Source organism: Gymnogyps californianus, chromosome 4 (genome assembly GCF_018139145.2).
Source record: "Gymnogyps californianus isolate 813 chromosome 4, ASM1813914v2, whole genome shotgun sequence".
NCBI classification, from domain to species: domain Eukaryota; kingdom Metazoa; phylum Chordata; class Aves; order Accipitriformes; family Cathartidae; genus Gymnogyps; species Gymnogyps californianus.
In genome coordinates, this window is record NC_059474.1 from 25,623,530 (window position 1) to 25,648,330 (window position 24,801).

The following is a 24,801-nucleotide window of genomic DNA, read 5'->3' on the forward strand; positions in this document are numbered from 1 at the left end:
CCCTGAATTTCTTCTCTTGTTGTTCATCAGTTGCATCATTAGTATTTCCAAACTCCTGTCAGGCATCATGTAGGACTTGGATACTGGTTGCTGTTATTATGGCATTTATTTAAATAAAGCAAATGATGTAGGTAAATGATCTGACTGCAGCTGTAGAGAATTGTTGATAATACTGTAGTATGGCTAATGGGGAAGGAACAGAAGGATGAATTTCAGCTGTTACTCTTTAGTTACTAGGGTTTTCCTAGATGAGCACTGCTTCTGAGATCAGTTAGCAGGGCCTGCATAGGCCAGGTAATACTGCTGAAGTGAGATGACCAAAATAAAGTTGTTGGCACAGGCTGTAGATCTAGAGATCTGCCATTGCAGGTCTGTAGTGAATTTGGTACAGGACATAAATATGAGAATTTTTGTCAGCAGGGAGAACCATCAAGGCATTTTCATAATCTGGAGGCACTGCTAAAACTTCTCTTTTGGCTTCTTGTTCTTAGGTATTTCTGGGGTGGCATCTTGGCTTGGCTCTGGGATGGCTTTCAGGAGTGATCCCATAGCTCCATTTGTCTTGATGGTGCCTTTTATCTATGTTTTGACAACTCTTCTCCATTTAGGACTGAATGTGCAGCTTTATCTAAAAAGGACAGTGACATCTGGGGTTTTGTGTTGGGATGTGCAAATTCACTTTTGACTGTCAACACAAGGAGCATGCTTGGCTGCCCTGTAACAGTTAAAGTGAGGAGAGAACAGCCAATGAAGATGTCAACATTTAAATGAAGAAATGAGATCTCGCTAAGATGACCAAAAGCACGAACAAGTGAAGTAGTGCTGTGTAGGATGGTATTGCAGGTCTGCCAGACATAGGATAGTTAGTCTATAAACCTGCTCTGCAGCTGATGCATTCCAACCATCCATGATGGCATTTGCAGTGAAACGCTGTTTTGCAGGCAGTCTTTAAGTGAAGGGCACGTTTTCTACACTGATCGTCTTCCTCTGAATACAGTGTTAAATAACTTTTTCAGATATCTAGTATCCCATCTGTTTTTCCTTTCTCTCTTCACTTTTCTAGCACACTTATGTACTTAGTGCAGACATACGAGGTACTCTTACAGTGACTTTCAGAGGCACCTGATGTAAAGATTTATGGAATGACCACTCTACAAAAGCATCTTTTTCCAAGCTCTTTCTTTTTTCTTGCAAGATTTTTGTCAAATCTGGATCTGAGAGGAAGAATAGAATACAGAAAAGTTGAACTTTTCACCTACTGTAAAATTTTAAGACAGCTTTATCTTTTAACAGGAGGGAAGCAGGGTCTAATTAGTCTATCATCAGCAGGAATTGGAAGGACTGAGTTTTTAGGGATGATGATCTTTGACTCTTTGGAGGAAAAACTGGCAACTTCCCCATGTGATCTGGCTGTATCTTAATGGAGGGGATCTTGAGTAAACAGCTTGCTCTTCCCTTTTCTGCCCGACAACATCGCATTGATAGCTTCCAGTAAATGCAAAATATCCTAAGGAAAGCAATGAGTTTTGCACTGTCCTTGATTACAGTTTAGCAACTATTTCCAGGAGAGTTAAAACATGACCTATCCTATTGTAGCTAAATTTCTTCGCAAAAAGCGGAATAGTTTTAATTCAAATTACATGATAAATGTTTTAGCGTAAATAGTCCTTAGTGAATCATAGGAGGTCAGTAAGCTTTCTGTGAGTAGTTCATTTCAAAATATAGTCTAATTCTATAGGTTGTTAACAATTTCCCTATATGCTTCTTATATAATAAGGGTCTTGCTAGAAGTTGAGGGCTCTTTAGGTGTATTGTTCTTCCTCCTCTTCCATTATATTGAATGCACTGTACGTTAGGAATGCCTGGTAGAAATCAGTAGTATTAAACTTTAACTTTATAAAACTTCAAATTAACCTATGTCAATACCATAAAATGTGTAGATATTCCTAAGACGACCATTCATGTAGGAATTAAAGGCTGGCAAACACCTTATGTTCAAAGGAAGTTAATTTTCAGAAAGAAATACATTGTTATTTTGGGTGATTTACAATGTATTTTAGGAAAAAAATGAATACAAACTAGTATCAACTACAGGTGTGGATTTCATAGCAGCATATAGTTAATTCACAAGTTTGAATAATCCCATTAGACCTTATGATGAGAAGCCATCACTAGAAGGCATATCTTAGAAAAAAACCCATAACTCAAAAAGCCCTTAGACATGAGAAACCATTTGTTTTTACGTCTGAAAAGGACTAAAACTGGTGAACTAAATAACTGCCTTTCTTAAGTGGAAGTCAGGGTAGTTTTCATGGGATGTTTAACCATTACTTTCCCATCCTGGTCTTCTGTGAGTTGACCTGAGGCAGCTGAAATCTACTACTACATGACAAAGCAGCAAATATGTGCTCATCCATGAGCAAATCAGTTCACTGGCATTTTATACCAGCCAGGCAGAACGCTGGAAAAAGCTGATCAGCTTCTGCACTCCAGTTCCCTTGGGGCCTTTATAAGTTTAATGTTTGAGTAAGATTCTTCCCGTGAAAAACATCATCTGTCCCCCTGCGCCCCCCAGCAGTCCTAGGGAAAAGGACCGTGGGGCTGTCCCTTTCCTCAGGAAGTCTTACTGTGTTGTCAGAGTAAGAGAGATGGTGTTTTACTCTTTTGCAGGTAGACCTAACTTATACATCATGTCAATCAAAAGCATTCGTAGGATGATTCGCCCTCCCCATGAAAACTTCAAAATAAATTTTGAGGGGAGGAGGATTTTGGCATGCATTTGGATCAGCTGTCTAAGAAGGTTATATCAGAAATAACTTCAGTTGTAACGAGGACACACATCGCAAATGGAGTTTTCCTCCCTTCATGTTTGGAGTTGGATTTTGCTAAAAAGGATGGAACAATTTCGGGCTTTATATCATTTGAAAAGAAGTTATGTTCACCTCTGTCTGTTTTGCTAGCCCCTATTTTGCCATATACCAATTTTGATAACTGTGACAGAAGCTTGAGAGCAAAGGAGACCAGGAGAGAGCCTGTCTCCTATTGTACAAATGGAATTTAATCTGATAATTAACTTTTTTCCCCGAAATGTTCTTAGTAACTCATTTCCTGTTTTAAATCCTGTTACTGCCCTTCAGTTTAAAAAAATCCAAAACCACAAACAACCCTCCCCCCCCCCCCCCCGCAAAAAACCAAGAACAAACCCCCTTGTTCTGAAAGCTTTCAAATGCTGTTGCTGTCTTTTTCTATTTATGACTATCTAAGAATAGGCTTCCTTCTGTTTCCCACCCCATAACCTCCAACTCAGCCCCAAGCCTGTCTCAACCCTGTGAAGGGAGCTGCTTGCAATTCCACCCCCCACCCCCCAAAAAAATGATTTAACCTCTGTTGATAATGAATGAGCACAGATGTTTCTAACTATTCCTTTACAACAGGTATTGCCTCCTTGTTCAATAGTCACCTTGTAAAATGTGAGCCAGGAATCCTGCAGGTATGACCAGCAACTACTGTTATGTCTTCAAGTGCTGTTTTCATTTGTGAAATTGTGTGAAAAGAAAACTTTGAAACAAAAGATGGAGAAGATAACTCTCTGAAGATGTTAATGTGCTATTTGAAATATCTGTTGACTTGCTTTATTCCACATTTGTTGCTTAAAAGTTTATGGTGCTGAATGGAGGAGCTGATGAGGCAGTACAAGATGAAAAGAAATTGTTTGTATCTTGAGGACAGAATGGGGCTGGGGAAAAATGAATTAGTGAGCACCATGTGATAAGCCCTCCAGGTATAGGGCAGAGTATACTAATAGGCTTCCCTGAAGTAGATTTTGTAGGAATACCGCCTTCAGAGCCAGTCAGGTGCCATTGCATTCGGAGGTGCATTAAAAGCCCATGGAGGCCTTCCATCGGCTGCAGTTTGGTTTTGGATCATGCATTTTCGTAGGGGGAGGTTCAAAAGTAAGCAGCAATCTGGGTCATGGCGGTTTATTTATGGAGAGTAGCCAGGTTTTGTTGTATTTTGGGCTTCAAGTAAGGTACGTCTTGAAAGCATGTGAAAGAAAACCTTAAAGTGTATCAGCAACATGATGCATCTCTCTCAGGGAGGAAGCACCACCACAAAATAGAGCAGTCCAACTTCACTAGAACACGGAGTACAATTATGTTCTATTTCTGAGCTTGTTTACAATAATCTATAAACAGATTCTGCAAATACTGTTTTTTCAAAAAGGAAAGAAAACCTTTTTGTGCCTCTTTAAATCGCATGGAGTGCTCTCCAACTCACATGACTGCAAAAAGTGTAACCTTTTCCATCTGGCGGAGGAGTCATGAGGAAGGTTCTCGAGACGAGATTTGTCTGTAATATTAAAAGAAATGTGATACTGTGAAAGTGGCATACAGTACTTGCGACATCAATCTGCATTACTTGGCAATCTTCTGGAGGCAGCACTTGACGTATGTAGGAAGTCTAGTCACTCATATGGCTTTTTATGATAATGTGTAAACTGTAAGAGTATGTGTTGGCTATGTGGAGCTCCACTCTCTGTGCTTACTGTGTCAGAGTCATCTCAGAGGACACTGTCACTCATCCACCATGCTCCAAGTCAAAAAGAACTGGATTTAAACAGATGAGTCTCTTCTGCCCCACACAGAATATCCTTTGAATTTTAGTGCACTCTTGTTCATCAGCTTCTTACATACATCCCTGCAAAATTTGAGTTTTAGCCCCATCACCCTCACTTATCCAATTCTCTGTATAATGCCCATTCAAACCTAACTAAGCAAACCACACCCGCAAGTAGACACATGTCCAATCGCTTTTCCCTTCATAGGTCCGTGGTGGTATTATTCAGCCATTGAGCTTTCCCTTATCAAGGTTGAAACTACATCTCTGTCTTGCCTTTGCAGGTCTGGTTTCACAGTCCTTCCCGAGCAGCACACCTGCGGTGTGGTTAGCCTCACTGGCTGCTAGCCTGGCTACCCCTCCCAGCCCTCTGGTTGTGCTCTGACTTGTTCTCCTTTCTCAAGAGATATCCACAAGTTCCCTGGTTAAATGAGACACCTAGTGCATTTTAGGTACTAGAGAGAGAAATGAGCTAACCAACGCACGCGGATGGTGAAGCTGCCGAGAGTGGCACAGTTCATAGTTGTTTTATGAGCAATGAGGATACAGGAGTAAAGTTTTGGATCATATGCATTGAGGTGTGAAGTCATGGAGCAAAGGTGAACTGTCTCTCCATGCACCCACAGATCTTAAGTACTTAAGGAGCTGTTAGTAAGAATCTCGCTTTGGCTCTACCTGTGGTGCATTCGTTATGCACAGAAAAACTGACAGGAGCTTGCAAAAGATGGTCGTCATCCAGGGGCTGGAGGAACTATAAACTTTCTGCCTCTCTTTGGGAATTAAATCTTGGTTTGAAAGTGGCTTCGTGGGAGGAATAAAAGTCAACAAATAGCAAAGGAAGAAAGCTAATAATTAAAGTACTCCATAGAACTGTTTATTAGGAGTCAAGGCGTGAAAATTTGGAAAAGGAGAATTGAAGTTAATGACTGGAAAAAGTCAGCAAGGTGTAGGAGGCTGTAGAGCAGTCTCCAAGCAAGATAATAGAAGAAAAAACCCTGTGAAGACACTTGAGATAAGATCTGAATATAAAAGGTCTTTCACTGAAATGGAAATTAACTTGAAAAGTTTGTTTCTCTTTTCTACCTTGAATTTCTACTAATGCCAAGGAATAAGGAAATTCTGTCACTTTTGAAACTTCTTATTTTACTTCAGTGAGGGACTGAAGACTGTGGTTTTGTGCTAGAAGTTTTTAGTTCATTCTTTGGTTAAACTAGTGGGCAAGACTTCTCACAGAAGAAATCTCAGCTGATTGTGTCTTGCCCTTCTTTTTCTGGCAGCTGCAGGTTTCCCGTGGGGAAGAGGAGGTTGTGGGGTCCCCATCGTTGGAACTCAGCTGGATGTGATTCCCAGCATCTCATCTAAGTTTGAAGTTGGATCTAACTTGAAAGTTTGCCTTGCTTTTTGTGGGGGGCTGCACCGTCAGAAGTCGCATCCAAATTAAATTATTCTATGATTCTGAAAGGGGAAATTGTGCAGTATCTCAATTTAAAAAAAAAAAAAAATCCCAGTGAAATCTATAAATTAAAATGCTTTAGATCTAAAAATGCCAAACTTTAAATCCATTGAGTGGAGAAAACTGTTCAAAAAAGTCAGTTGACCACTAGTGTGGGTTTAAGGAGTGATAAGGATAGGAAGCATTGATCTGGTTTATTACTGCATGGCTGTTTTGCTAGAAGTGTGCTGAAAACAGACCAACTGCTTTTTAGTACATATCAGACTACTGAAATCAAAGATTTTTATGCAGTCTTTTAAAAATGCAAATAAGTACTTTGCTGTATCATCTTTTTATATATGTTGTGTATGTCTCAGAAATGAGTTTCCTTCTGTTCTACTTCTTTTACAAAGAAATTATGATTATAAATAACGTACGGGTGACAAAAATACTGCTATCTGTCCTGATACAACTAGATGGCTTCTCCCAAGATATATAGCTGTGGACCCTATTTTTCCTGTAGCAGCACTCTCTAGTAAAATAGAGAAGGAAAGATATTAACAGCAAACAGTATGTTAGACTTCTTGACATATTTTATTGAACCTGCTATGGTCAGAAAAAAAGGCAAGTAAAAACACTTAAAAATAATTCAGATGTCCTCTCATACTTGAGTAGGCAGGCAAAACTCACTTAATCAAAACATCTACTTGCTTCAAGAGCTTTGTGAAAGATTTTTAAGGCTCTATTCCAGCTGGGGTGGTGTGAGACTTTCTGAGGTTCAACTCAAGATCTGACCCTAATAGTTTTCAGTCTCCAAGAATTTATGGAGTCTGTTGTGTAAGACCAGTTCCTGACAACACAGGTCTGTCTTATATTAAACAAAACCACCTGTTCCCTTGAAATAGGTAAGCCTGTGCTTGAGCCCTTCACTGACCTGAAGCCTTATGAAGGGACTGGTAGGTATAAACTGGTAGGTTTATACTGTAGGTATAAACACTGCATAGCATCTGAAATCATAAATCATCCCACTCCCCCCCCCCCCCCCCCCCCCCCCCCCCCCCCCCCCCCCCCCCCCCCCCCCCCCCCCCCCCCCCCCCCCCCAGTCCTGGCAAGTTGATGTGTTAACAGTTCTATTTCTGTGGCACGCTTTGCTTTCCTACCTACTGTGTATTAAAGAAATGGAAGCTTTTTTTAATCTGGTCTTGTTTACCAAAAGGCAGCTGTTGCATTCAGCTGTTGCTGGGCTTTTTTCATTAAAATAGTTTCTCACTCTTTCTCAAATCCACTGACAGGCTAAAGACATTGACATCTTACTGCATGCTTGTATGTAAACTTACAGGGTGACTTCTGGTTGCATGGGGAAAAAAATGCAACTGCACTTGCTCTTTCTGTGAAGGGAAAGAGCTGTTCCTTCTTCAGATGCAGCAAACCTGTGCATGCTTAAAAATTATTGCCTTCTCTCATGATTTGGTGCATGGCGTAGAAGCTGTAGCTGTTTGTCTAGTAACAGACTAACGTGCATTAGGAAATTCTAGATGTTGGTTTGTGTTTTGCTTGGTTACCCAAGAGTCAAGTCACAAGAATACTTAGCATTTCAATTCTCTGCTTTATCTCTGCAAAATAAACATTCTCATCATAGCGGAAATAACATGGTATTAAAAAAAAAAAATTACAACAGTCCAGTGTTAGTTTTATTGGTTATAGATACATCTTCTTTTTCCGTATCTAATTCAGACACTCTAAATGCAAAAACTTTTCCTAATAGATTTCAGTTGTGTCTTCTGTTCACCACTCCTGTTTGGCCCAGAGTGAGTGATGAAAGGTAATGTTCTGTGTTTGGTAAAGTTTCATCGTTGCTTACACTGTTGTTCTATACTTAGTTTTGTGGTTTTAGGGAAATAATTTTAGGTCAGCAGCAGTTTTTTTCTGATTACAGAAATCATCTTTATCCAGTAATTACATGTTTATACTGAGAAATAAGTCAGAAAACACTTAAGAATAGAAGTATACTACAAAAGAGAATTTGTGCGGCAGGAAGAAATCATACATGTGTGTAACAGTCCTCCCCCACTGTCTTAGCAAGTTCAAATTAGTAGACACAATTACCTATAGGTCCATATAGGAGTTGTTGGTATCTAAGTCACCAAGCTGAGATAGGATGGGACCTCTGGAGGTCATCTAGTTCAGCCCCCTGCTCCAAGCAGGGTCACCTAGAGCAGGTTGCTCAGGGCAGTGTCCAGTTAGAATTTGCACATCTACAAGGATGGAGACTCTCCAACCTCTCTGGGCAATCTGTGCCAGCATGTGGCCACCCTTACAATAAAAAAGACTTTTTCTTACGTTCAGAAAGAACGCCACAACCTTGAAAAAACTCCGAGCAACATTAACTTAATTCAGGAGCAACTTGATCCGTGCTGCTTTTTGATACAAATTGAAGAGCCATAAAACCGGATTCAGTTTACATCTTAATTAATTGCTGGAGGTTTGCAAGAGGTGTGGTTACTGTTTGCCCAGTGGCATGCTGCTTTATCTGGAAAAATTCCAGCTGTGGTTAATAAACATTTGCCAGGATAGAGCCTACATTGTTTATTTTAATAATTTGAAATAATTATGATATATTTATATATTTATTTACATTTCACAGATTTTTTTTCTCTCTCTCTTTTTTTTTTTAAACTAATGTTTACTTGATCTTCATGTACTCAGCATCCAGGTCTGTTTGCTGAGGGAGTCAGGGTTGGAGGACACACAGGAGCATGTGGATTCTTCATTTCTAGATACTTGTGTAAAAGGCCTGGAATGGTACAGGTAGAAGAAAAGAGCACAGATCTTGATCAGGCCAAGAGCAGTTCCAGGGAAATATGTATTTTGTTTTTTTTCTCATTCATCATGGCATCTTGTCTTTATTAATGAAAAGAGATTAATGTTTAACATATGTAAGGGTCATGGGAAAGTGAGGTGGTGATTTGCTGCTTCTGCTAGAGCCATACTGCATCAATTGCCTGATCAGAAGTAATAAATAATATTAACAGGCTCTGAATTTTTTTAGGTTAATAAGCAGGAACAGAGCAGTCAGTGTTTTTTCAGTAAGTGTAGCACAGAAGCCAGCTGTTACTTATAAATGACATAATTCAAACCTTAGCATCAGTGAAAATAAATAAATAAATACTCCCCTTGGTTTTCATCAACAGGCCTGCTAGGTCTTCTCAGACTTGAAGTTTATTAACTACTGCAAAGTCATTCTGTGTGATGTAGTGTTTTTCTTTAACTAGTCTGTATGTAAAGTCCAGCCACTGCTAAACAGCAATTTTGTCAATGTCCAAGGTGTTTGATAACAAAAAACATTGAAGAAATCAAATTCAATAACTGCACATCTGTGATGGATCCCTAATGCCTTGTCTGGGCTTTAGCTCAGCTCTAACCCTTGCAGCACCTGCACTGCTGGAAACTCTCCTTATAGTCGTCAGCATGGGTGGTGCTGGGGGAGCTTAACCTTGTTTGAGATAGTGGCACTCTTCGCCTGCGTGAGAGCTGATGTTCCTGGCTTTAACAAAGTGAGCATTTTCCAGAACACTTTCCAGAATATTTCATTCCTTCGTTGTCACCTCTGCAGCCTCAGCAAAAGCAGAGGTGGGATCACAGGTCTCTGCATGTATTCTGGGCAACTCAGAAGTAAAATTGCCTGTGGCTGGTGAGTCCAGACACTCCCACAAAAGTAAAACGTGTTTATTAGAAAATGCTAAAGCAGTTGCAGCTTGAAATGTGGGTAGAATACAGTTTTATGTTTCACTGTCATCCTGATACGTTATGCAACTAAAAATTGGTTCTTTGAAGGAGTATTAGGTAAACAAAACTGAGGTGAACCTTGAGCTCACTGTGGAGCAAATGCATATCACTTGAAGTAATAAAGATTCGTTATACCCTTATGTTCTTCTTGTATATGATTAAAAAGTTAGGCACGTAGCTGCCCGAGCCGAAGGCTTTCCGCCTGGTTCGTGACATAGCTGAGAACAGACTTCTGAAGTCATGACCCTGCTTTTCTTACCTCTCCCCATTGTCTTTTCTGAGTGATTAGCTGATGACTCATGCCTTGCGCTCAAGGGTGAAGTAATGCTTCCTGAGTCATCTTATTTATTTTGTAGTCTGTTACTTACTGTCTTAAATCTGCTAGCTAGATGTGTGTGTATGTATATCTATCTATCTATCCATATCTTTATATCTGTTTCCTTGTCTATAAAAAGAATCCTACTGAGGTCTTTATGAGCACCCAGAATATAACCATTCAGTTTTCACTGTTCAACTTTTTTTTTTCCTCTAAGTCCGTTGCTGTTTCCCGTGTTGGTTTATGTACATTATTGCATTATGCTTAAGTGTTAGATAACCATAGAAATGTCTGAAAAAGACGGAGGTCATGTCTCCAAAGCATTCGTTAGGCTTAGGGATGCCTTTTCTCATAGGGGAGATGGTTCTTCTGGGCTGCTGTTTTAGTCTGCTGCTCCCAGACTTCTTTCTGTCTTTCTGTACTATCTGCAACCAAATACTTGTAAGTAAGCAGGCTCCAATTAATCTTGACAGAGGAAATTTGTTCTGTCAGGAAACTGGCACACTTAGCATGGATTTTTCTCAAAGTAATTTGGGGAAATTAAAAAATTGGCAGAATTATCTGTTGTAATCATAGATGGTGGCCCCGCATTTGTCGTTATGGCAGCAGCACAGGCTGCAGAAGAACCTTAATCTCCTGGGCCAGTCAAAGCAGTGGGATGTAACCAAGCATCAGCCTTGCAGCAGCTTAGTAGATAGCATATGCGTGTTCCTACCTTATAACCATATCAGAAACTGTGACCATTTACTGTTACTTAAAATACATCAGATGGCAGTTTGGGTTTTGTTTATAATTACAACATCTGTGGGCTGTAGCCGACTGCTCTCATACAAATGCCCTGCAAGTGATACTGTATGTGGAAGTAATATTATTTGAGAGTGTCATCTAGGATGGTAGAATAAAAATGAACATCTAAAATAATGAATGTTTCTTTAAAAAACACAGCTATTTACAGTTAAAAAAAACCCCAAACACCAAACTGCCATAACAACATAGTGTGCTATTATGAAGGTGAAAGCAAATTTGCAAGAGACTCATTAATCTACATGACATGAATGCTTGAGTAAGAGAAGGGAGTGAAAAATAACAGAGATTAAATAACTTTCCCAATTAATTAGTCTGTAGCTTCTCTTATGCTTTCTGAAGTATTTTTATTTTTCATTTTGAGTTTGAATTTGTCACGTTATATTGGTTCCTTCAGGTGAAAAAGTTTTACTGAAAACACAGAGCATTACAAGAAATGAAGCTCTTTTGACAAACTCTTGATGATGGTGAACTCGTGGCAGGGAGACAAATGAGCAGTTCATCTAGCCAGTGTTCGACTTTTATAATGCGCCTGTGGGACAAATACAAGATCACTTCAACTGGTCTTTCAGAAAACAAAACCAAATTAGCCATTCCAGAAAAATATCAGCAGGGAGCACCTCTTAGTATTGCAATTTGTTTGTCATAAAGCACCAGATGCTAATGTTGTGTATTTTTTTTTTCCCCTCCTGTAGGTGCCTGAGATTATAAGCTCTATTCGACAAGCTGGAAAAATTGCTCGTCAAGAAGAGTTTCAGAATAACCTCTCAGATGTTGAAGACCCTTTTGCCAAAAAGTTTGAGGTGCTGTTCTGTGGACGGGTGACAGTAGCACATAAAAATGCACCTCCAGCACTCATAGATGAATGCATTGAGAAATTTAATCATGCAAGTTGTACAAAAAAATCAGATTTCAACTCATCGTCCCAACAACATGAAACTGCCAATAACTTCGGAGGCTTCTCTTTCAGCAACAAATTTCGGTCTGTCTTCCAGCCCTTGGTCGGTGAAGAGGAGGAGAAAAGGCCTATTAGGAAATCCTTTTCTCAGCCTGGGCTTCGTTCCTTTGCTTTTAAGAAGGATTTGCAAGAGGGAAGCCATAGAAGTAACAGCTTTGTCAGGTCTTTTGAAGAAGATGCAATTTCACTGAACCTAAAAAGTCAACTTATCTATGGACACAGTGTTGTGCAGCCAACAGACATTGCAGAAAACCGGACGATGTTGTTTACGGTAAAGCAAGACTTGCAGCTCTTGGTGGTGTTTTCACATCTTGGAGTTTGGAGTGGCAAACAGCAAAGCAGATGTTTTGACAGATGGCAGTTACTTCTTTAATAACTTAATTGCAGTTGCCAGAGCTTAACTTAAACTTACCTATTTCTCTAGAAAGCATTACCAGTCAGTGTAAATTGTTTTACGTAGTCAAAATAAGTTTATATTAAATAGTTTAAAACAGCACTACCTGAAACGTTGGGCTTCTAAAGACAGCTTTTAGAAAGCTATGGCAAGTTAGTAGGTAGAGAATTGCAAAATTGTACGTACAATTACACTAACTAGTAACAGCAGAAATAAATTTCCAGGTGAATGAGCTACCTGTAACTAGAGCAGAAGGACCAAACCATGACTGGGGGCTAGTAGACTTTATGTCCTATGATAAGCAGTGTAGTTCATGAAGGTGTTCCTGCTGCCAACATGTCTGTGTAATGATGGAGTGGTGTAGTAACTTCCTAGGCTACTCCACACCTGCCTCCACTCCTGTCCTGCTTTTGTGTGGCTAGCAATGCCTTTGCCTTGATAGGTGAGCCGCAAAAGTATTTTTCAAGACCTGAGAAACAAGTAGGGAATGTGTTATTTGCTCCTCTTATAATCCTCATGATACATAAGTTATATGAACATAATGCAAACCTGGAGCCGATACTGCAATGGCTGGCTATCATAAGGTCGTCTTGGATCTGTCAGCTGCTGTTGGGGCTGGGAGCTTTTAAGGACAGTAACAGAGTGGAGTGGGTGCAGTTACAGCAGGTTTTTTGGAGGGGGGAAAGAGAAGTGCTGCTTTAAGAAGGATTGCCAAAGTGTTATGTCTGTAAAAAGTAACACACAGAAAGAGGTGTAGTTAGCTGTACCTGATTTAAAACTTCTGTTTAGTCGTGGCAGGCTGGCATTAGAGAGAGAAGTGGAAGAAGGCAGAGAGAAATTTTGTGCCCCAGTAAAAACAATTCCATGTTTACCTTCTTCCCCTGAGCACGTATTTCACACAGAAAATATAGACGCCCTTTATAATAATGCCTAATTTTTAAATAAATTCTGACTCCATTATTAATTCATGGCACATATTTTAGAGATAGAGAGATTATAGATGGATGCTTAGGTCCAGATCCTCTTACTCCAGTGAGTGCATTTTTGATTTATATTAAATAGATGCAACAGTTCTCAAAGGCACATGCAGCTTCAGCCTGAATATCATGTCACTCGCGTGCTGACAGGCTCATTTCCAAATTGCGGGGCTCTGCTGATCTGGCTTTCTATCTTGGGTTGTTTTTTGCCTGGGAAAATATTGCTTAGTATTCACAGTTGTATTCTTTTGCCATTCAGCCAGTCTAAATTCAGCTGAATATAAGGAAGTGAAGTAACTGTGGTTTGAGCCTCCGGTATCCACAAGCTAGCAGCTTGTAGCAGAGCCGAGTTTGTTGGTTAGCTGTCCCCCATATTCAGCAGGTTCTGAGGAGTAGTATGCATGCAGTGTGCACAGGTCTTTACCTTTGCTCATCAGTTTCTGTGAGGCTACATATGAAGCACTAAAAAGTAACTTTATATCTAGAGGAAAAAAAATTGTGTATATTTTCTCAGTTAAAGTTCTTACTTGGATTTTCCCCAGGACTGCAGCAGACATTTTGGTGTATGAGGTGTGAAAAATGTTCAGATGAGTTATCTGCTGACTCTCGTCACCTGGTTCAGACAGTCCTGATTTTGGTATCTCTTCCTGAAGAACTGCTTTCCTAGCCAGTTTCTTAGGATTTGGATTTTTTTATTTTTAGGCTTTTCTCCTGGCTGTATTTTGGAGGCAGACAGGGAGAGGGCTGTATTGGTTTGGTTTTTTTTTTTCTTCCCTTGTTCAGTTGGCTTCAAATGATCCCTGCTGCCCTGGGACCAAGTGTGAAAGGAGTATGTGGGGATGAGCTAAGAAGGAGCCTCTTGCTGCAGGGAGCAGAAGGCAGCAGCCAGCAGGAGGAGGCTGCTGAGCAGGTGTTGGAAGGAATAACCCCATGAACACCTGCGAGGTCAGCCCTGGGGACAATACAAGGAAACCAGCAGGGAGTTGGGGAAAAGCATTGTGACTGGTTGAAGTGAAAGAAGAGGTGGAAAGTGAATGAATGCACAGGACCATTTTTAGACACACAGAGGTGGCACATCTCACTTGATCCGTTCACACACAGGATTCCCTCCTTCCCCATTCCTTAAGAAATTACAGGTATAGTGGTGCTGCTGATGTTTTTATGTGCGTCTTTTGGGATTCGGTTGTGGTTGAAGCTTCAGCAGGTTTGTCTAAGTCATGCTCATGAATGGATCCAGATTCTGCCCATCTTCCCTAAAATCTGATGAGACTTGTCCTTAGCAGACTTTCTGATGTGCTAGAAACTATGAGGAATTTAAATTTTATCTGTTAAAATGTTACAAAGACATTGCCAGAAGCTGAAAAATTGAAAACAATAGTTTCACCTTAAAAATGCCCTTTGCCCATCAAAAGTTAGCATCAGCTTTTGGGTCACTGCTGTACAAATGACCTACAGATTAAATTAAGGTAGAAAATATACTCAAGTAAGCTCATTTGTATAGTTTGAGTTAAAGCCTTAAAATTAAATGCTATGTGTGTCTTAAATAAATAAAACCCTAAAAAGTAATTAGGTGGAATACAGGTAGAGGCATACACTTGGATTTAAATTTTAGGACAATTCCATTAAGTAGCTTTTCGGAATGTAGTATGTGCCAAGACTGCAGAAAATAAGAAAAGGGAGTGTGAGTATATTTTCTCAGTGCAAAGTAAGGTACTTGTGGTACAATATTACTCTCATCTAATTAAACACTATTCTCAGTCTCTTGTCTCAAATGTGAAACTAAATCTCAGTTCAGTAATGTGCAGAGCTCTGAATGCCAAATCAATGTTGTTTCAGTATTCTTTTTCTCTAGTGATAATATACTAATTGGTCTAAATATATAGGTAGAAAAAAAACCTGAGATTTATGTCCAGGAAACATTTTATAGCAAGACAAAAGGAAGTGTAACGTTACTTGTTATCATCTTGCTATTTATTTTGATCTTTTTAGATTGGCCAGTCTGAAGTTTACCTTATCAGTCCTGACACAAAAAAAGTAGCAATTGAAAAAAGCTTTAAAGAAATATCCTTTTGTTCTCAGGTAAGATTGCAGTGTATTCATTCTCTCTTTTTTTGTTTAAATATTCTCCATTTGTGAATGCTCATGTACTCCTCTCTCCTAGCATTTCAATTGGATTCTCACCCCCGTGGTTTCAGTAATTGCTATTGACAAGTTGCTAGTTAATCAGTGATTTTGTAAAACTGTCATTCTTTTCTCATGCTTTGCATTGTAATTTCTGAGATAAAGACTCAATTCTGTGTGCAGTGGATGAATAATATGAGCTAGAAGGAACACCCTGGTCAGCTCTGGTTTGAGATTTCAGCAGGCGTGATTCACAGTTGTGCAAATCTGGGATTCTGTGAGCCATATTTTTCAAGAAGTGATAATGAAAGGAGAAAAATGATACATCAGTGTTATCTGAAAAATACTTCAAAAATACATTTTTTTCAAGAGTATAAGTTGCATGTGTCTAAAAGAAGACAACCCTCTGCCATGCAGAGGTAGTGTGTGTGATGCACTGAGGGCAAGCATGTTTCAGAGCCTCTTCATTCACTATTAATCGCTGTTCCCTATGCCACAGAGTTTGCTTCCCTGTCCTTCTGCCTCTCATTTTTGTGGCTCTGACTTTGATTTTGCATGGATTATGTGAGGGTGCAATTTCTCTAATGACTTATTTTGAGTGATGATGTTTTGAAAGAGATGCAACTTACACATGTGAAGATGCGGTAATGGCATTGCGTAGGTTACACAGGCATATGATTCACACTCAGCTACTGCAGCGGCTCAGCGGTGTGAGGGCAGAATAGGACCGTCACATCAAGGACATGGGACAGCTCGGGCAATTACAGCACTCCTGTATGGGCAGCTGCACTAACTGCTGGCGGGTCCTGTGTACAGGAGTGGAGGACTCTCCTTTGAGAGTTGCTCAAATATCAACCTGCAGACTGAAACAACTGTTCATAAAGACATTTCATAGACCTGTCGCTTTTGTTAACTAACCAGTGTCATGATGCAGAGATTTGTCTTTCACTAGCCATTTTCTGTCCTACAGGGCATTATTTGTATTTAGTTTATCTGTGTACCAGATTTGATTCAGGTTAAGTGAATGGGGAAATAGAATTTAATTCATTAAACTAGGATAGAGTCCTTAGAGAACACTTAATTCCTTTAAAACCTGTTATAGATCATTTTAGTTTAAACCTCTGAGAAATTAACCTGAACTATAATTATATAAATAAACTTACATTTGTTGAGGAATAGATGTTCCCACCTGTTTAACTAAAAATTCACCTTGAATTAAACCAATGCAATGCTTGTTTGTACTGTGGGGCTTGGGTGGGAATAAGACCTAGTATACCAGGATGTGAATTTTGCCACTCTTTCTTGCACTAGGAACTATTTTGCACTTGGCTTACTTGCATAGTGCAGGTCTACTCAGTGCATCACAGGTTCTGGTCTTAATGATATTGGGGCAAAACTTTTTTTTTTTTCTCAGTAGGTTTATTTACCCATTTTTAAATATAAGGAATATGATTTGCTGTTATTTGCTTCTAGCTTTTTTGGATTTTTTTTTTTTCCCATAAATGACTTTGGTTTTTAATTTTATGAGGATAGCTTTCATCACTAAACATACAGGTACCTATTCTGAAAATTTCAGAGTAAACATAAGTAGTTTGCATGCTGTCAGATCAAGAGCTTTGAAGAGAACTCCTTGATCACAGAAAAATCTTTATCCCCACGTTCCCTTAGGCTGTCTCCTTAGGCAGGAGCTAGTTAGGTAGACTTTGTGACTTGCCCTGAAGGTCAGCAGACAGCTATGCTCCTCAGAGCAGTAGGAGTGAGATTATGATTGAATTCTCACCTCCTGTCTGAAGAATGTGCTACTGGGCAGATGTTGTGTCAGTTGGGCAAATATTGATATTGGGGTATGGAGGGCTCAAGTATGCACACTTCAGAAGATGGAACAATCTTATGGACTTATCTTGATCATACAAGAACTTTAATAATCTTTTCTTGAAGGCACTAGAGTTAAATTATAAGAGAGATGAGAATCAGTACTTAATTTCCAGAATGCCCCCAGTGAGAGGGGGCTCAGCACATTCTGTACACGTCTCTGATGTGGATGATGGAGGGAGAGAGTCTGCAGGTTGCATCAGCCCGTTCTTGCTTTACCACATAGCTGCCTCCTAAAATGCTTAGCCTGGACATCCAATGGAGCTAGAGTTGGAGAAGCTGCAGGCTTTACATCATTTGAATGTCCTTCTGATCTTTTTGTTCTCATGACGTATTAGTGCCTGATGTTTGTGTAATAAAGCCTTTGTTATCTATATGTAATTGTCACACTCCAACAAACCAGGTATCTCCATATACGTTAAATATTTTCCTTCATTCAGCTGGCGTGCTCTGAAGGTTTATTGTTAGTATTTCGAATGATAAGACAACATTGTTCGGATTGCTTAAGGATATCTGATGCTATAACATGTTCTTTTTTGGGACACCTAGCCATTTTGTTTTATAGAAGTATTCACTTTTTATGCTGTTTAAATGCTTTTTTAAAAATATTTTCTTCATGATAAAAAGACAAAGAAACTATTCAGTGGTTCTTGATGTGTTAACAAGGAAAAGCAAAAAAAACAAACAAAAAAGTCCTCCTTGACATCTTCAGATTGTTTAAATTTCACTGAAATTTCTGATTTACTGTGATTCATCATTATGATTTTTGATACAAGTTTATTGCCTCTCTTTACCCAACTTTAATATTGTTGTGCCACGACACCTAGAAGGTAGTAAAATGCTGCTGAGTGTAATTGAATTTCTATAAACAGGCTCTGCCACTGTGCATGTAATTCATCATCATAAGTTTTTGGTTTTGGGTTTTTTTAACCAAGAATGGTGCGCTGAGGAGACATGCACTGCAATCACCTAACTCTACTCATCTGAAAATCTTTTCATAAAAGAAAAAAATTTCCAGCAATTAAAAAACCTTCTTAGCATTTTTCCAGGATGTACTGTTTATCTGCTGTTGCATGTAGATTGTGCCTGAATTTGCATGCCTTTTAGGAGAAATAAATGCTTCCATGACTGATCTTTAAGTAATATATTTAACCATTTCCATTTTTTAACTAGCTAAGCTTTTCTTTAGATAAAAAAAATAAATTTGTTTATCCATTTTTCGCTATTGCTTTGATTTGCTCTTACAAATGTAAAGCAATCGTTGACTGCTTAAGCAAAAGAGAAGGAAAAGCAAAGTGAGCTTTTTTCCCCTGCTATTTCCAATATTGAGTAAAATACATCTTGAATAGTATTTATTCATCCCTGTAAGTGTTTTCCAATGGATCTATTATAATTCAGTCATTAAAAAAAAAACCAAAACCAACAAACAACCTCTGACTTAAGTGAAATTTAAAAGATTCATGAAGTAATAGGTTCTATAACAGAATAGATTTTTAATGGCCAGATGACTTCAATGTAGCTGTAACAGAGATATGTGACCTATCTGTAATGCTGTTGGGCGTTTCATGCTTTTGTTATTGGCAAAAGTACAGGTACAAAACATTGAAAGTAAATATGACTGCTTCATTGCTGTTGTTTTTGTGCTAGGGAATTAGACATGTGGATCACTTTGGGTTCATCTGCAGAGAGTCTTCAGAAAATGGAGGCTTCCACTTTGTTTGCTATGTGTTTCAGTGTACAGATGAAGCACTGGTAAGTGAAAGAAAAGAAGAGGCTAATAGAATATTAGGCCCTAAAAGTCTTCTGTTGCTCGATGCTCTGTAGTTTGCTGAATGTCTTCAGATCCTGCTCCACTCAGAAATATAATTATTTCAAAAATGTAAATAACATAGCAGTCTGCAAAGGAACTTTTAATTTGTTTTGAAGGCAGAAGTTAAAATCCCCTTTAAAATCCAATAAAACTTCCTTTCATTACACAACCTAAGTTAGACTGTATGCCTCTTTTTTGGAAGAGGGTTTTTTCATAGTGTACCTGTTCAGAAAATCAGGACTACACTACTGTGCTCTAGGTTAGGCCAGTGCGTCACAACTGCAGTAAGCTTTTTTATCACAGACAAGAAAAGGTTTCTAGATAGAGGTAGTATCTTTTATAAGACCACAGCAATAAAACTGGGTGGCCTGGAAGAGATATGACTTCACGCTGAGTTTTGTCTTGCTTGTGTGTTTGTGCACAGAAATGGCACGGGAACAACTTTTCTTTTTAATCATAAGCACATTCCCAAACAAGCAGCAGTATCATTCTAAAAGACTGTTGTGTTTGTGTTAAGGAAAACAGAAGCTCAGTGGAGGAGTGAAATTCTGTTCTTTTGCACTCTATTCTTTTCAGGTCGATGAAATCATGATGACATTGAAACAGGCTTTCACCGTAGCTGCTGTGCAACAAACTTCCAAGGCACAGCCCCAGCTCTGTGAAGGATGTCCTATGCAAAGCTTGCATAAACTCTGTGAAAAGATAGAAGGTGAGGTTTAGAGAACTTTCTAGTTGAATATTTTTACTAACAGTTCTATTGGGGGACGATCTTACATGTGAAACTCGAAGGGAATGAACGCTTAAAAAGAGATTGGGACTTGGGATGGAGGGTTGAAAGCCAGTCTTTTTGTTTAGAGGACTGCAATGTCAAGTTATCTATAAGGGAATAAGAATTTTCTAAGAAAAGTTAAGCTCCTGTCTTGTATTTTAGTTGAATTTTTGAAAATTAATTAAGAGTCTAAATATAACTGAATTGCAGCTAGCTTGGCTCTATTAGCCATATAAACGCAGAGGACTGCAGATAAGGAACTTCTCAAGAATATATGCTGCAATAGCTATGACCTGCTGTCCTATTGAATCCACTTCGATACTGGCATTACACTACCACTAAACATGAACCGAACAGTATGCTTTTAATATGCATGTTTGTGGTGCGATCTATGCTCCTTCATGAAAATGCAGCAGTTAGAATTGTAGTTGTTGCCAGAAAACAAGTTTGAGACAAAAAAAACCTCTTTGCATTTCAGCCAATTTCACAGTTAGGTTTTGTTCATTTAAGCAATGTCTGGGGTGAATAAGGGGCAACAGCAGCTTGTCAGATCACGTGATAGTAGCTCGTTGGACTCAAAACCTATCTGGTATTAATTTGATGAAACTGGAGAAGTTCCAAAACTACTTTTCACTCTATTTTGGTCTTCAGCTAGCTATGATTTTTGAGAAATTTCTTAAAGGCAAATGATTCTTAATGCCTTTAATCATGCTATCTGGTTAATTGTATCATCTGCTTCTGAAGCAGAAATGCCATGATCAGAAACTGAAGTACAAAATACTGTTGATGGTTTTCTGTTTTTCCACAGAAAATAGAGGAAAGGAATTTAATCCAGGATGAGAGCAGAAAAAAATAATCTGAGAGGGTAGTCTGCTTTACACTGTCAGTAAATGTTTTCAGCAAGAGGCAAAGCAAGAACTTCACTAACATGCAATAAATTTACTCTTTTTCAGAAAAGGCCAATGCATACAAATTGGAGAAAATCAATGGAAATTATATTTTTACCACAAGCAAAATCCAAGCAGTACTGCCTAAAACACCAACAAAGCAGTCTGCTAAAATGCAGTAGATTGTGGGTTTATTTTATCTTGTGTGATAATGGAATCTTCAGCTAAGAGTATAATCCTGGTCTGTACTCAGTAAATCTCCTCATAGCAGAGTTCATGTCCCTCATTTTAAAGACACGAGTTCAGTAGTAGCTTTAAATTAACCTAGAGTTCTTTCTAATGCCCTGTTATGAAATCAATGCAATGGGTCAGCTCAAATAACTGATGAGCTTTGGCTTAAATTGTGTGCATATTTATGTGACTGATTAATTCTGACAAATTTGACCTTGTGATTTGTTCTTTTTTGTTCCTCTTGGTAGGGTTACACCCTTCTAAGACTAAACTAGAACTACAAAAGCATCTAACAACACTAAATAACCAGGAGCAGGCCTCTGTTTTTGAAGAGGTTAAGGTAAGCTCTTTGTTTCCTACAAGTTTTTAAAGCAATTGATGTTTTTTGCTAACATCAGTGTGAAGCACCAGAGTTATGTTCATTTTTTTGTGAATTATTCATTATCTTTAGTCAATAGACTTTTAATCACCTTGTGCTTTAATTTCAATATCATTATTTTTCTAGAGCTGTTAAAAACTTGTCTTTTGATGAAAACGGCTTATTTTACTCATTTTTCTTCCCCTAATACTACTTGTTTTCCATGAAAATGTTGACTACTCACGGAGTAAAATTGCACACATTTTTTTGTGGGTGAAGGCAGTAACTTGTACTCTGAGAACATTCAACTGTTACTTTGACCAAAACAAATTACTGTAACATTCCCAGATCAGAAAATTTCCTGCCTAAAATTTATCCTAGATCTTAATACTTGTCAAACTAACTAAAAAAGTTTAACTTTGTGTCCTCCAAATGAAATCCATTTGAGCACAGAGGAAAGCATAGCTGGATTTAAGACAGATGATGAACATTGTAGGAAATGTCATTGGGCTTGACACACTATTTAAGATTAGGAAATTTCAGACTTTTTAAAAAATAGTGTTTCCTTCCTCTCTTGAGTCATTTCAGTCTCTTTGTGTGTTTCCATGTGGCAACTTATCATCCAGTACCAAATTTGGAAGTTACTCTGTGGGAGCGATTCCATGAGCTAAGTAATTTCTTAGTACAGAGCAGCTAGCTGGCACTGTTGCCTTTTAGTATTCTGCACATGTTTTAACGGTCTAAAGCTTCTAGTAGTCACAGGAAACTGTTAATTGCTTCTGGTGAGAGTCCGCAAACGATTAACTTGGTAAAACCAAGGGTAAAGTACATTTCTCCTGCCTGTCTTTTTCAGCTGATTTTTTGAGTTGAACTGCCTGAAATTTTAGTTGTCGCGTTCTTAAAGCTCCATATGTTGTAACCATGATTTGCATTTTTAGGTAATTGTCTTTCTAAGGATATTTTTATTAATCTGGTGTGCTACTCTGGCATTAGCTAATTCATACTATATCCTCTGCATTACATCAATAGGCTTAAAACAGCATATGCTTTTTAAAAGTTAGGTTTCTGGGATTAAATTCTATAATAAATTGTTTTAAAAACATTTTATCTTACAATAATTCAGATCTAAATAGAATGCAGCGGTGACAAATATGTTCACCTTCTGCACTAATTTTTAGAATATCTGTCATTTCTGAAAAATAAAATGTCCAGTGAGAAGGATTTCTAGGAGAAGGGTTGTGCATCGTAACTGCAAGACAGTACTTCATGTGTGCTACAAACGCAGAACTACAGTGTTTTGGTTTTCTTTACATCAGAAGCAAATTGGCAAAAATATTTTAAAAAATCTTTATTTGCTTGTGCAATTTGATACCTCTACAGTTGTCCTTTATCTTTCATGTAAATTCTGTCATGTATGAAGTGAGGTCAAGTGTTTCTCTGGCTGTGTTGCTGCTTTGCCTGGGACGCTGGTGTCCTCTGGTGGACTGGAGTAGTAGCATTAACCAAGTTAAACTTGTTCTTGCACTGACGACATATTGACAGTGACAAAATGAAAAGAGTAAATATTTGCTAACTGTTAAACAAATGTATAATTGCTGTGCTTGTGGTGTTTTCAATTAAAGAAATTAAGACCAAGAAATGATCAAAAAGAGAATGAGTTGGTTATCTCTGTTTTGAGAAACATGTATGAAGAAAAACAGAAGGACCATGTCCATGTTGGAGAAGCAAAACAGGTAAGTAATTATGCAGGTTTGGTTCATGTAAGGAGGAGCCAGGAAAAAATATTCCGTTCCATTTTTATATCTTTCCAAGGGCAAATTTCCATCACTTGCATTTTGGAACTTCAAACTGTAGGCAGTGGTGAACACTGCTTGTGCTTATGATTCATAGGCTATTGTCATACGCCGAATGAGGCATATCTCAGATTTTGAGGTACCCGATACAGTCTGATTTCAGGCCTAGGAGACAGAGATGCAAACAAGGTAGACCACTAATTTGGTTGTTTCTTCTCACTGCAATGAAAATTCAGTGTGTGTGAGAGAATATATAAAGAATTTGTAATTGCTCTCAGCTGATCTGTGGCATTTGCCATCCCGCTGTCTGTCTGTGTGAGTCGGTGTCCTGACAACACATTGGATTTGATCCTTGATAAAGACTATTACATTTACTCAATAGCTGGAAGTTATTTCTTGTGTGCAAACCACCATTTGAAGTGGCCTCAAGGAGTAGCTGAGGAGGATTGCTGCAGAAACAGCAGCACTGTCATCCATTTCCAAAGGGCTCAGCTACCTTTCATTCTGTATCAGGTTGCATCAGTGCTGTTTAACTGTCTATTTATACAGCACAGTTAAGATTTTTTGAAAGGGATTAATGATTTTGAATGCCTTGGTTTGTGACTAACTAGCTTGAGACACCTCGAGGAGGTCTGTATTTAAAAGAGAGAGGATCGGCACCCATTGTCTGGAAACTTTCAGTTCCAATTATTTGACCCTTTTAAAAATCTTGGCTGTCCCACCACTGCTGGCCAGGAATTCCATCATGGTGACTGCTGTTGGCCGTTTGTGATATAAACTAGCAAATGAATATATGGAGAGTAATTAGACCCCTGAAGAAACTGAGCAAATAGCAGCAAGTCTTCATTTACTATTTGTTCACTTGTTAATCTCTTCTTTTATGGCTTACTGGCTAATTATCGACCTCCCTGAGAAAGCAGGAAGAAAACTTTGCATGTTTTGTTCTCTGATTTCTTGTCTTGGGCATCTCACCAGAAATGTTTTTTTAAGAAAAAAGCATTGTAGTTATGGCATGACAGGAAGAAACATTGCCTGAGGTCCTCTATCATCATACCTGAAATATTTTTATTTGGTCTAATGCCAGCTGATTATCAAGTAGCTGTCAGTCACAAATGGCTTGGAAGTAGGGATATACAAGGCAAGATAATACCTTAGTATGTCTTCAGTGTGATTTGAAAATTCCTAAGGCCTGCTGCAGTCTGTTTGCTCAATTCCTGGAACCAAAATTGGTTAATCTGACACTTGCAAAGATGCCAATGCTCTAAGAACGGAGTTGACTTGCCCTCAGTCCATCATTTGTCTTAGCATAACATTTTATATTTACTCTGATAATTTATCTCCAGAGCTGTGTAATAGCAGATACCTTTGAACGTGTACTCTGGCAGTGTTATTTTTCTCAGCAATCATTAACCCATGACATCCTGATGTCCCTGTTCCCTTCTTTTCTGCATAGATATTCACGTTCATGCTTTGCATCACTTTTTTTTTTTTTAAATATTTAAATCAGAGGAGGAAAAAAATGAGATGTGATACTAGGACTTTGATCTTATTTAACAAAAACGACCTACAAAATAAGTGTCTTTTCATAAGAACATAATAGTGGGCAGCATCTGATTTGCCCTTTGAGGATAAGATGAGTGAAGGTAAAAAGAAAATACAGAAGCCTGGTACTTTGT

The 24,801-nt window shown here is 38.6% G+C and overlaps 1 protein-coding gene across 3 annotated transcripts in view; it reads left to right on the forward strand.

The window, feature by feature from the left end:
- The window catches only part of TBC1D1 (TBC1 domain family member 1), a 107,175-nt gene that overhangs the window by 33,278 nt on the left and 49,096 nt on the right, over positions 1 to 24,801 (forward strand). For 2 of the 3 annotated variants that reach the window (XM_050896123.1, XM_050896124.1), the window contains exons 2-7: positions 11,651 to 12,184; positions 15,274 to 15,363; positions 18,925 to 19,029; positions 19,664 to 19,796; positions 21,223 to 21,314; positions 22,955 to 23,065. In XM_050896123.1, coding sequence (XP_050752080.1) covers positions 11,651 to 12,184; positions 15,274 to 15,363; positions 18,925 to 19,029; positions 19,664 to 19,796; positions 21,223 to 21,314; positions 22,955 to 23,065 — 1,065 coding nt within the window. The remainder of the gene's footprint in view (positions 1 to 11,650; positions 12,185 to 15,273; positions 15,364 to 18,924; positions 19,030 to 19,663; positions 19,797 to 21,222; positions 21,315 to 22,954; positions 23,066 to 24,801) is intronic. The other variant, XM_050896125.1, reaches the window with a different exon arrangement.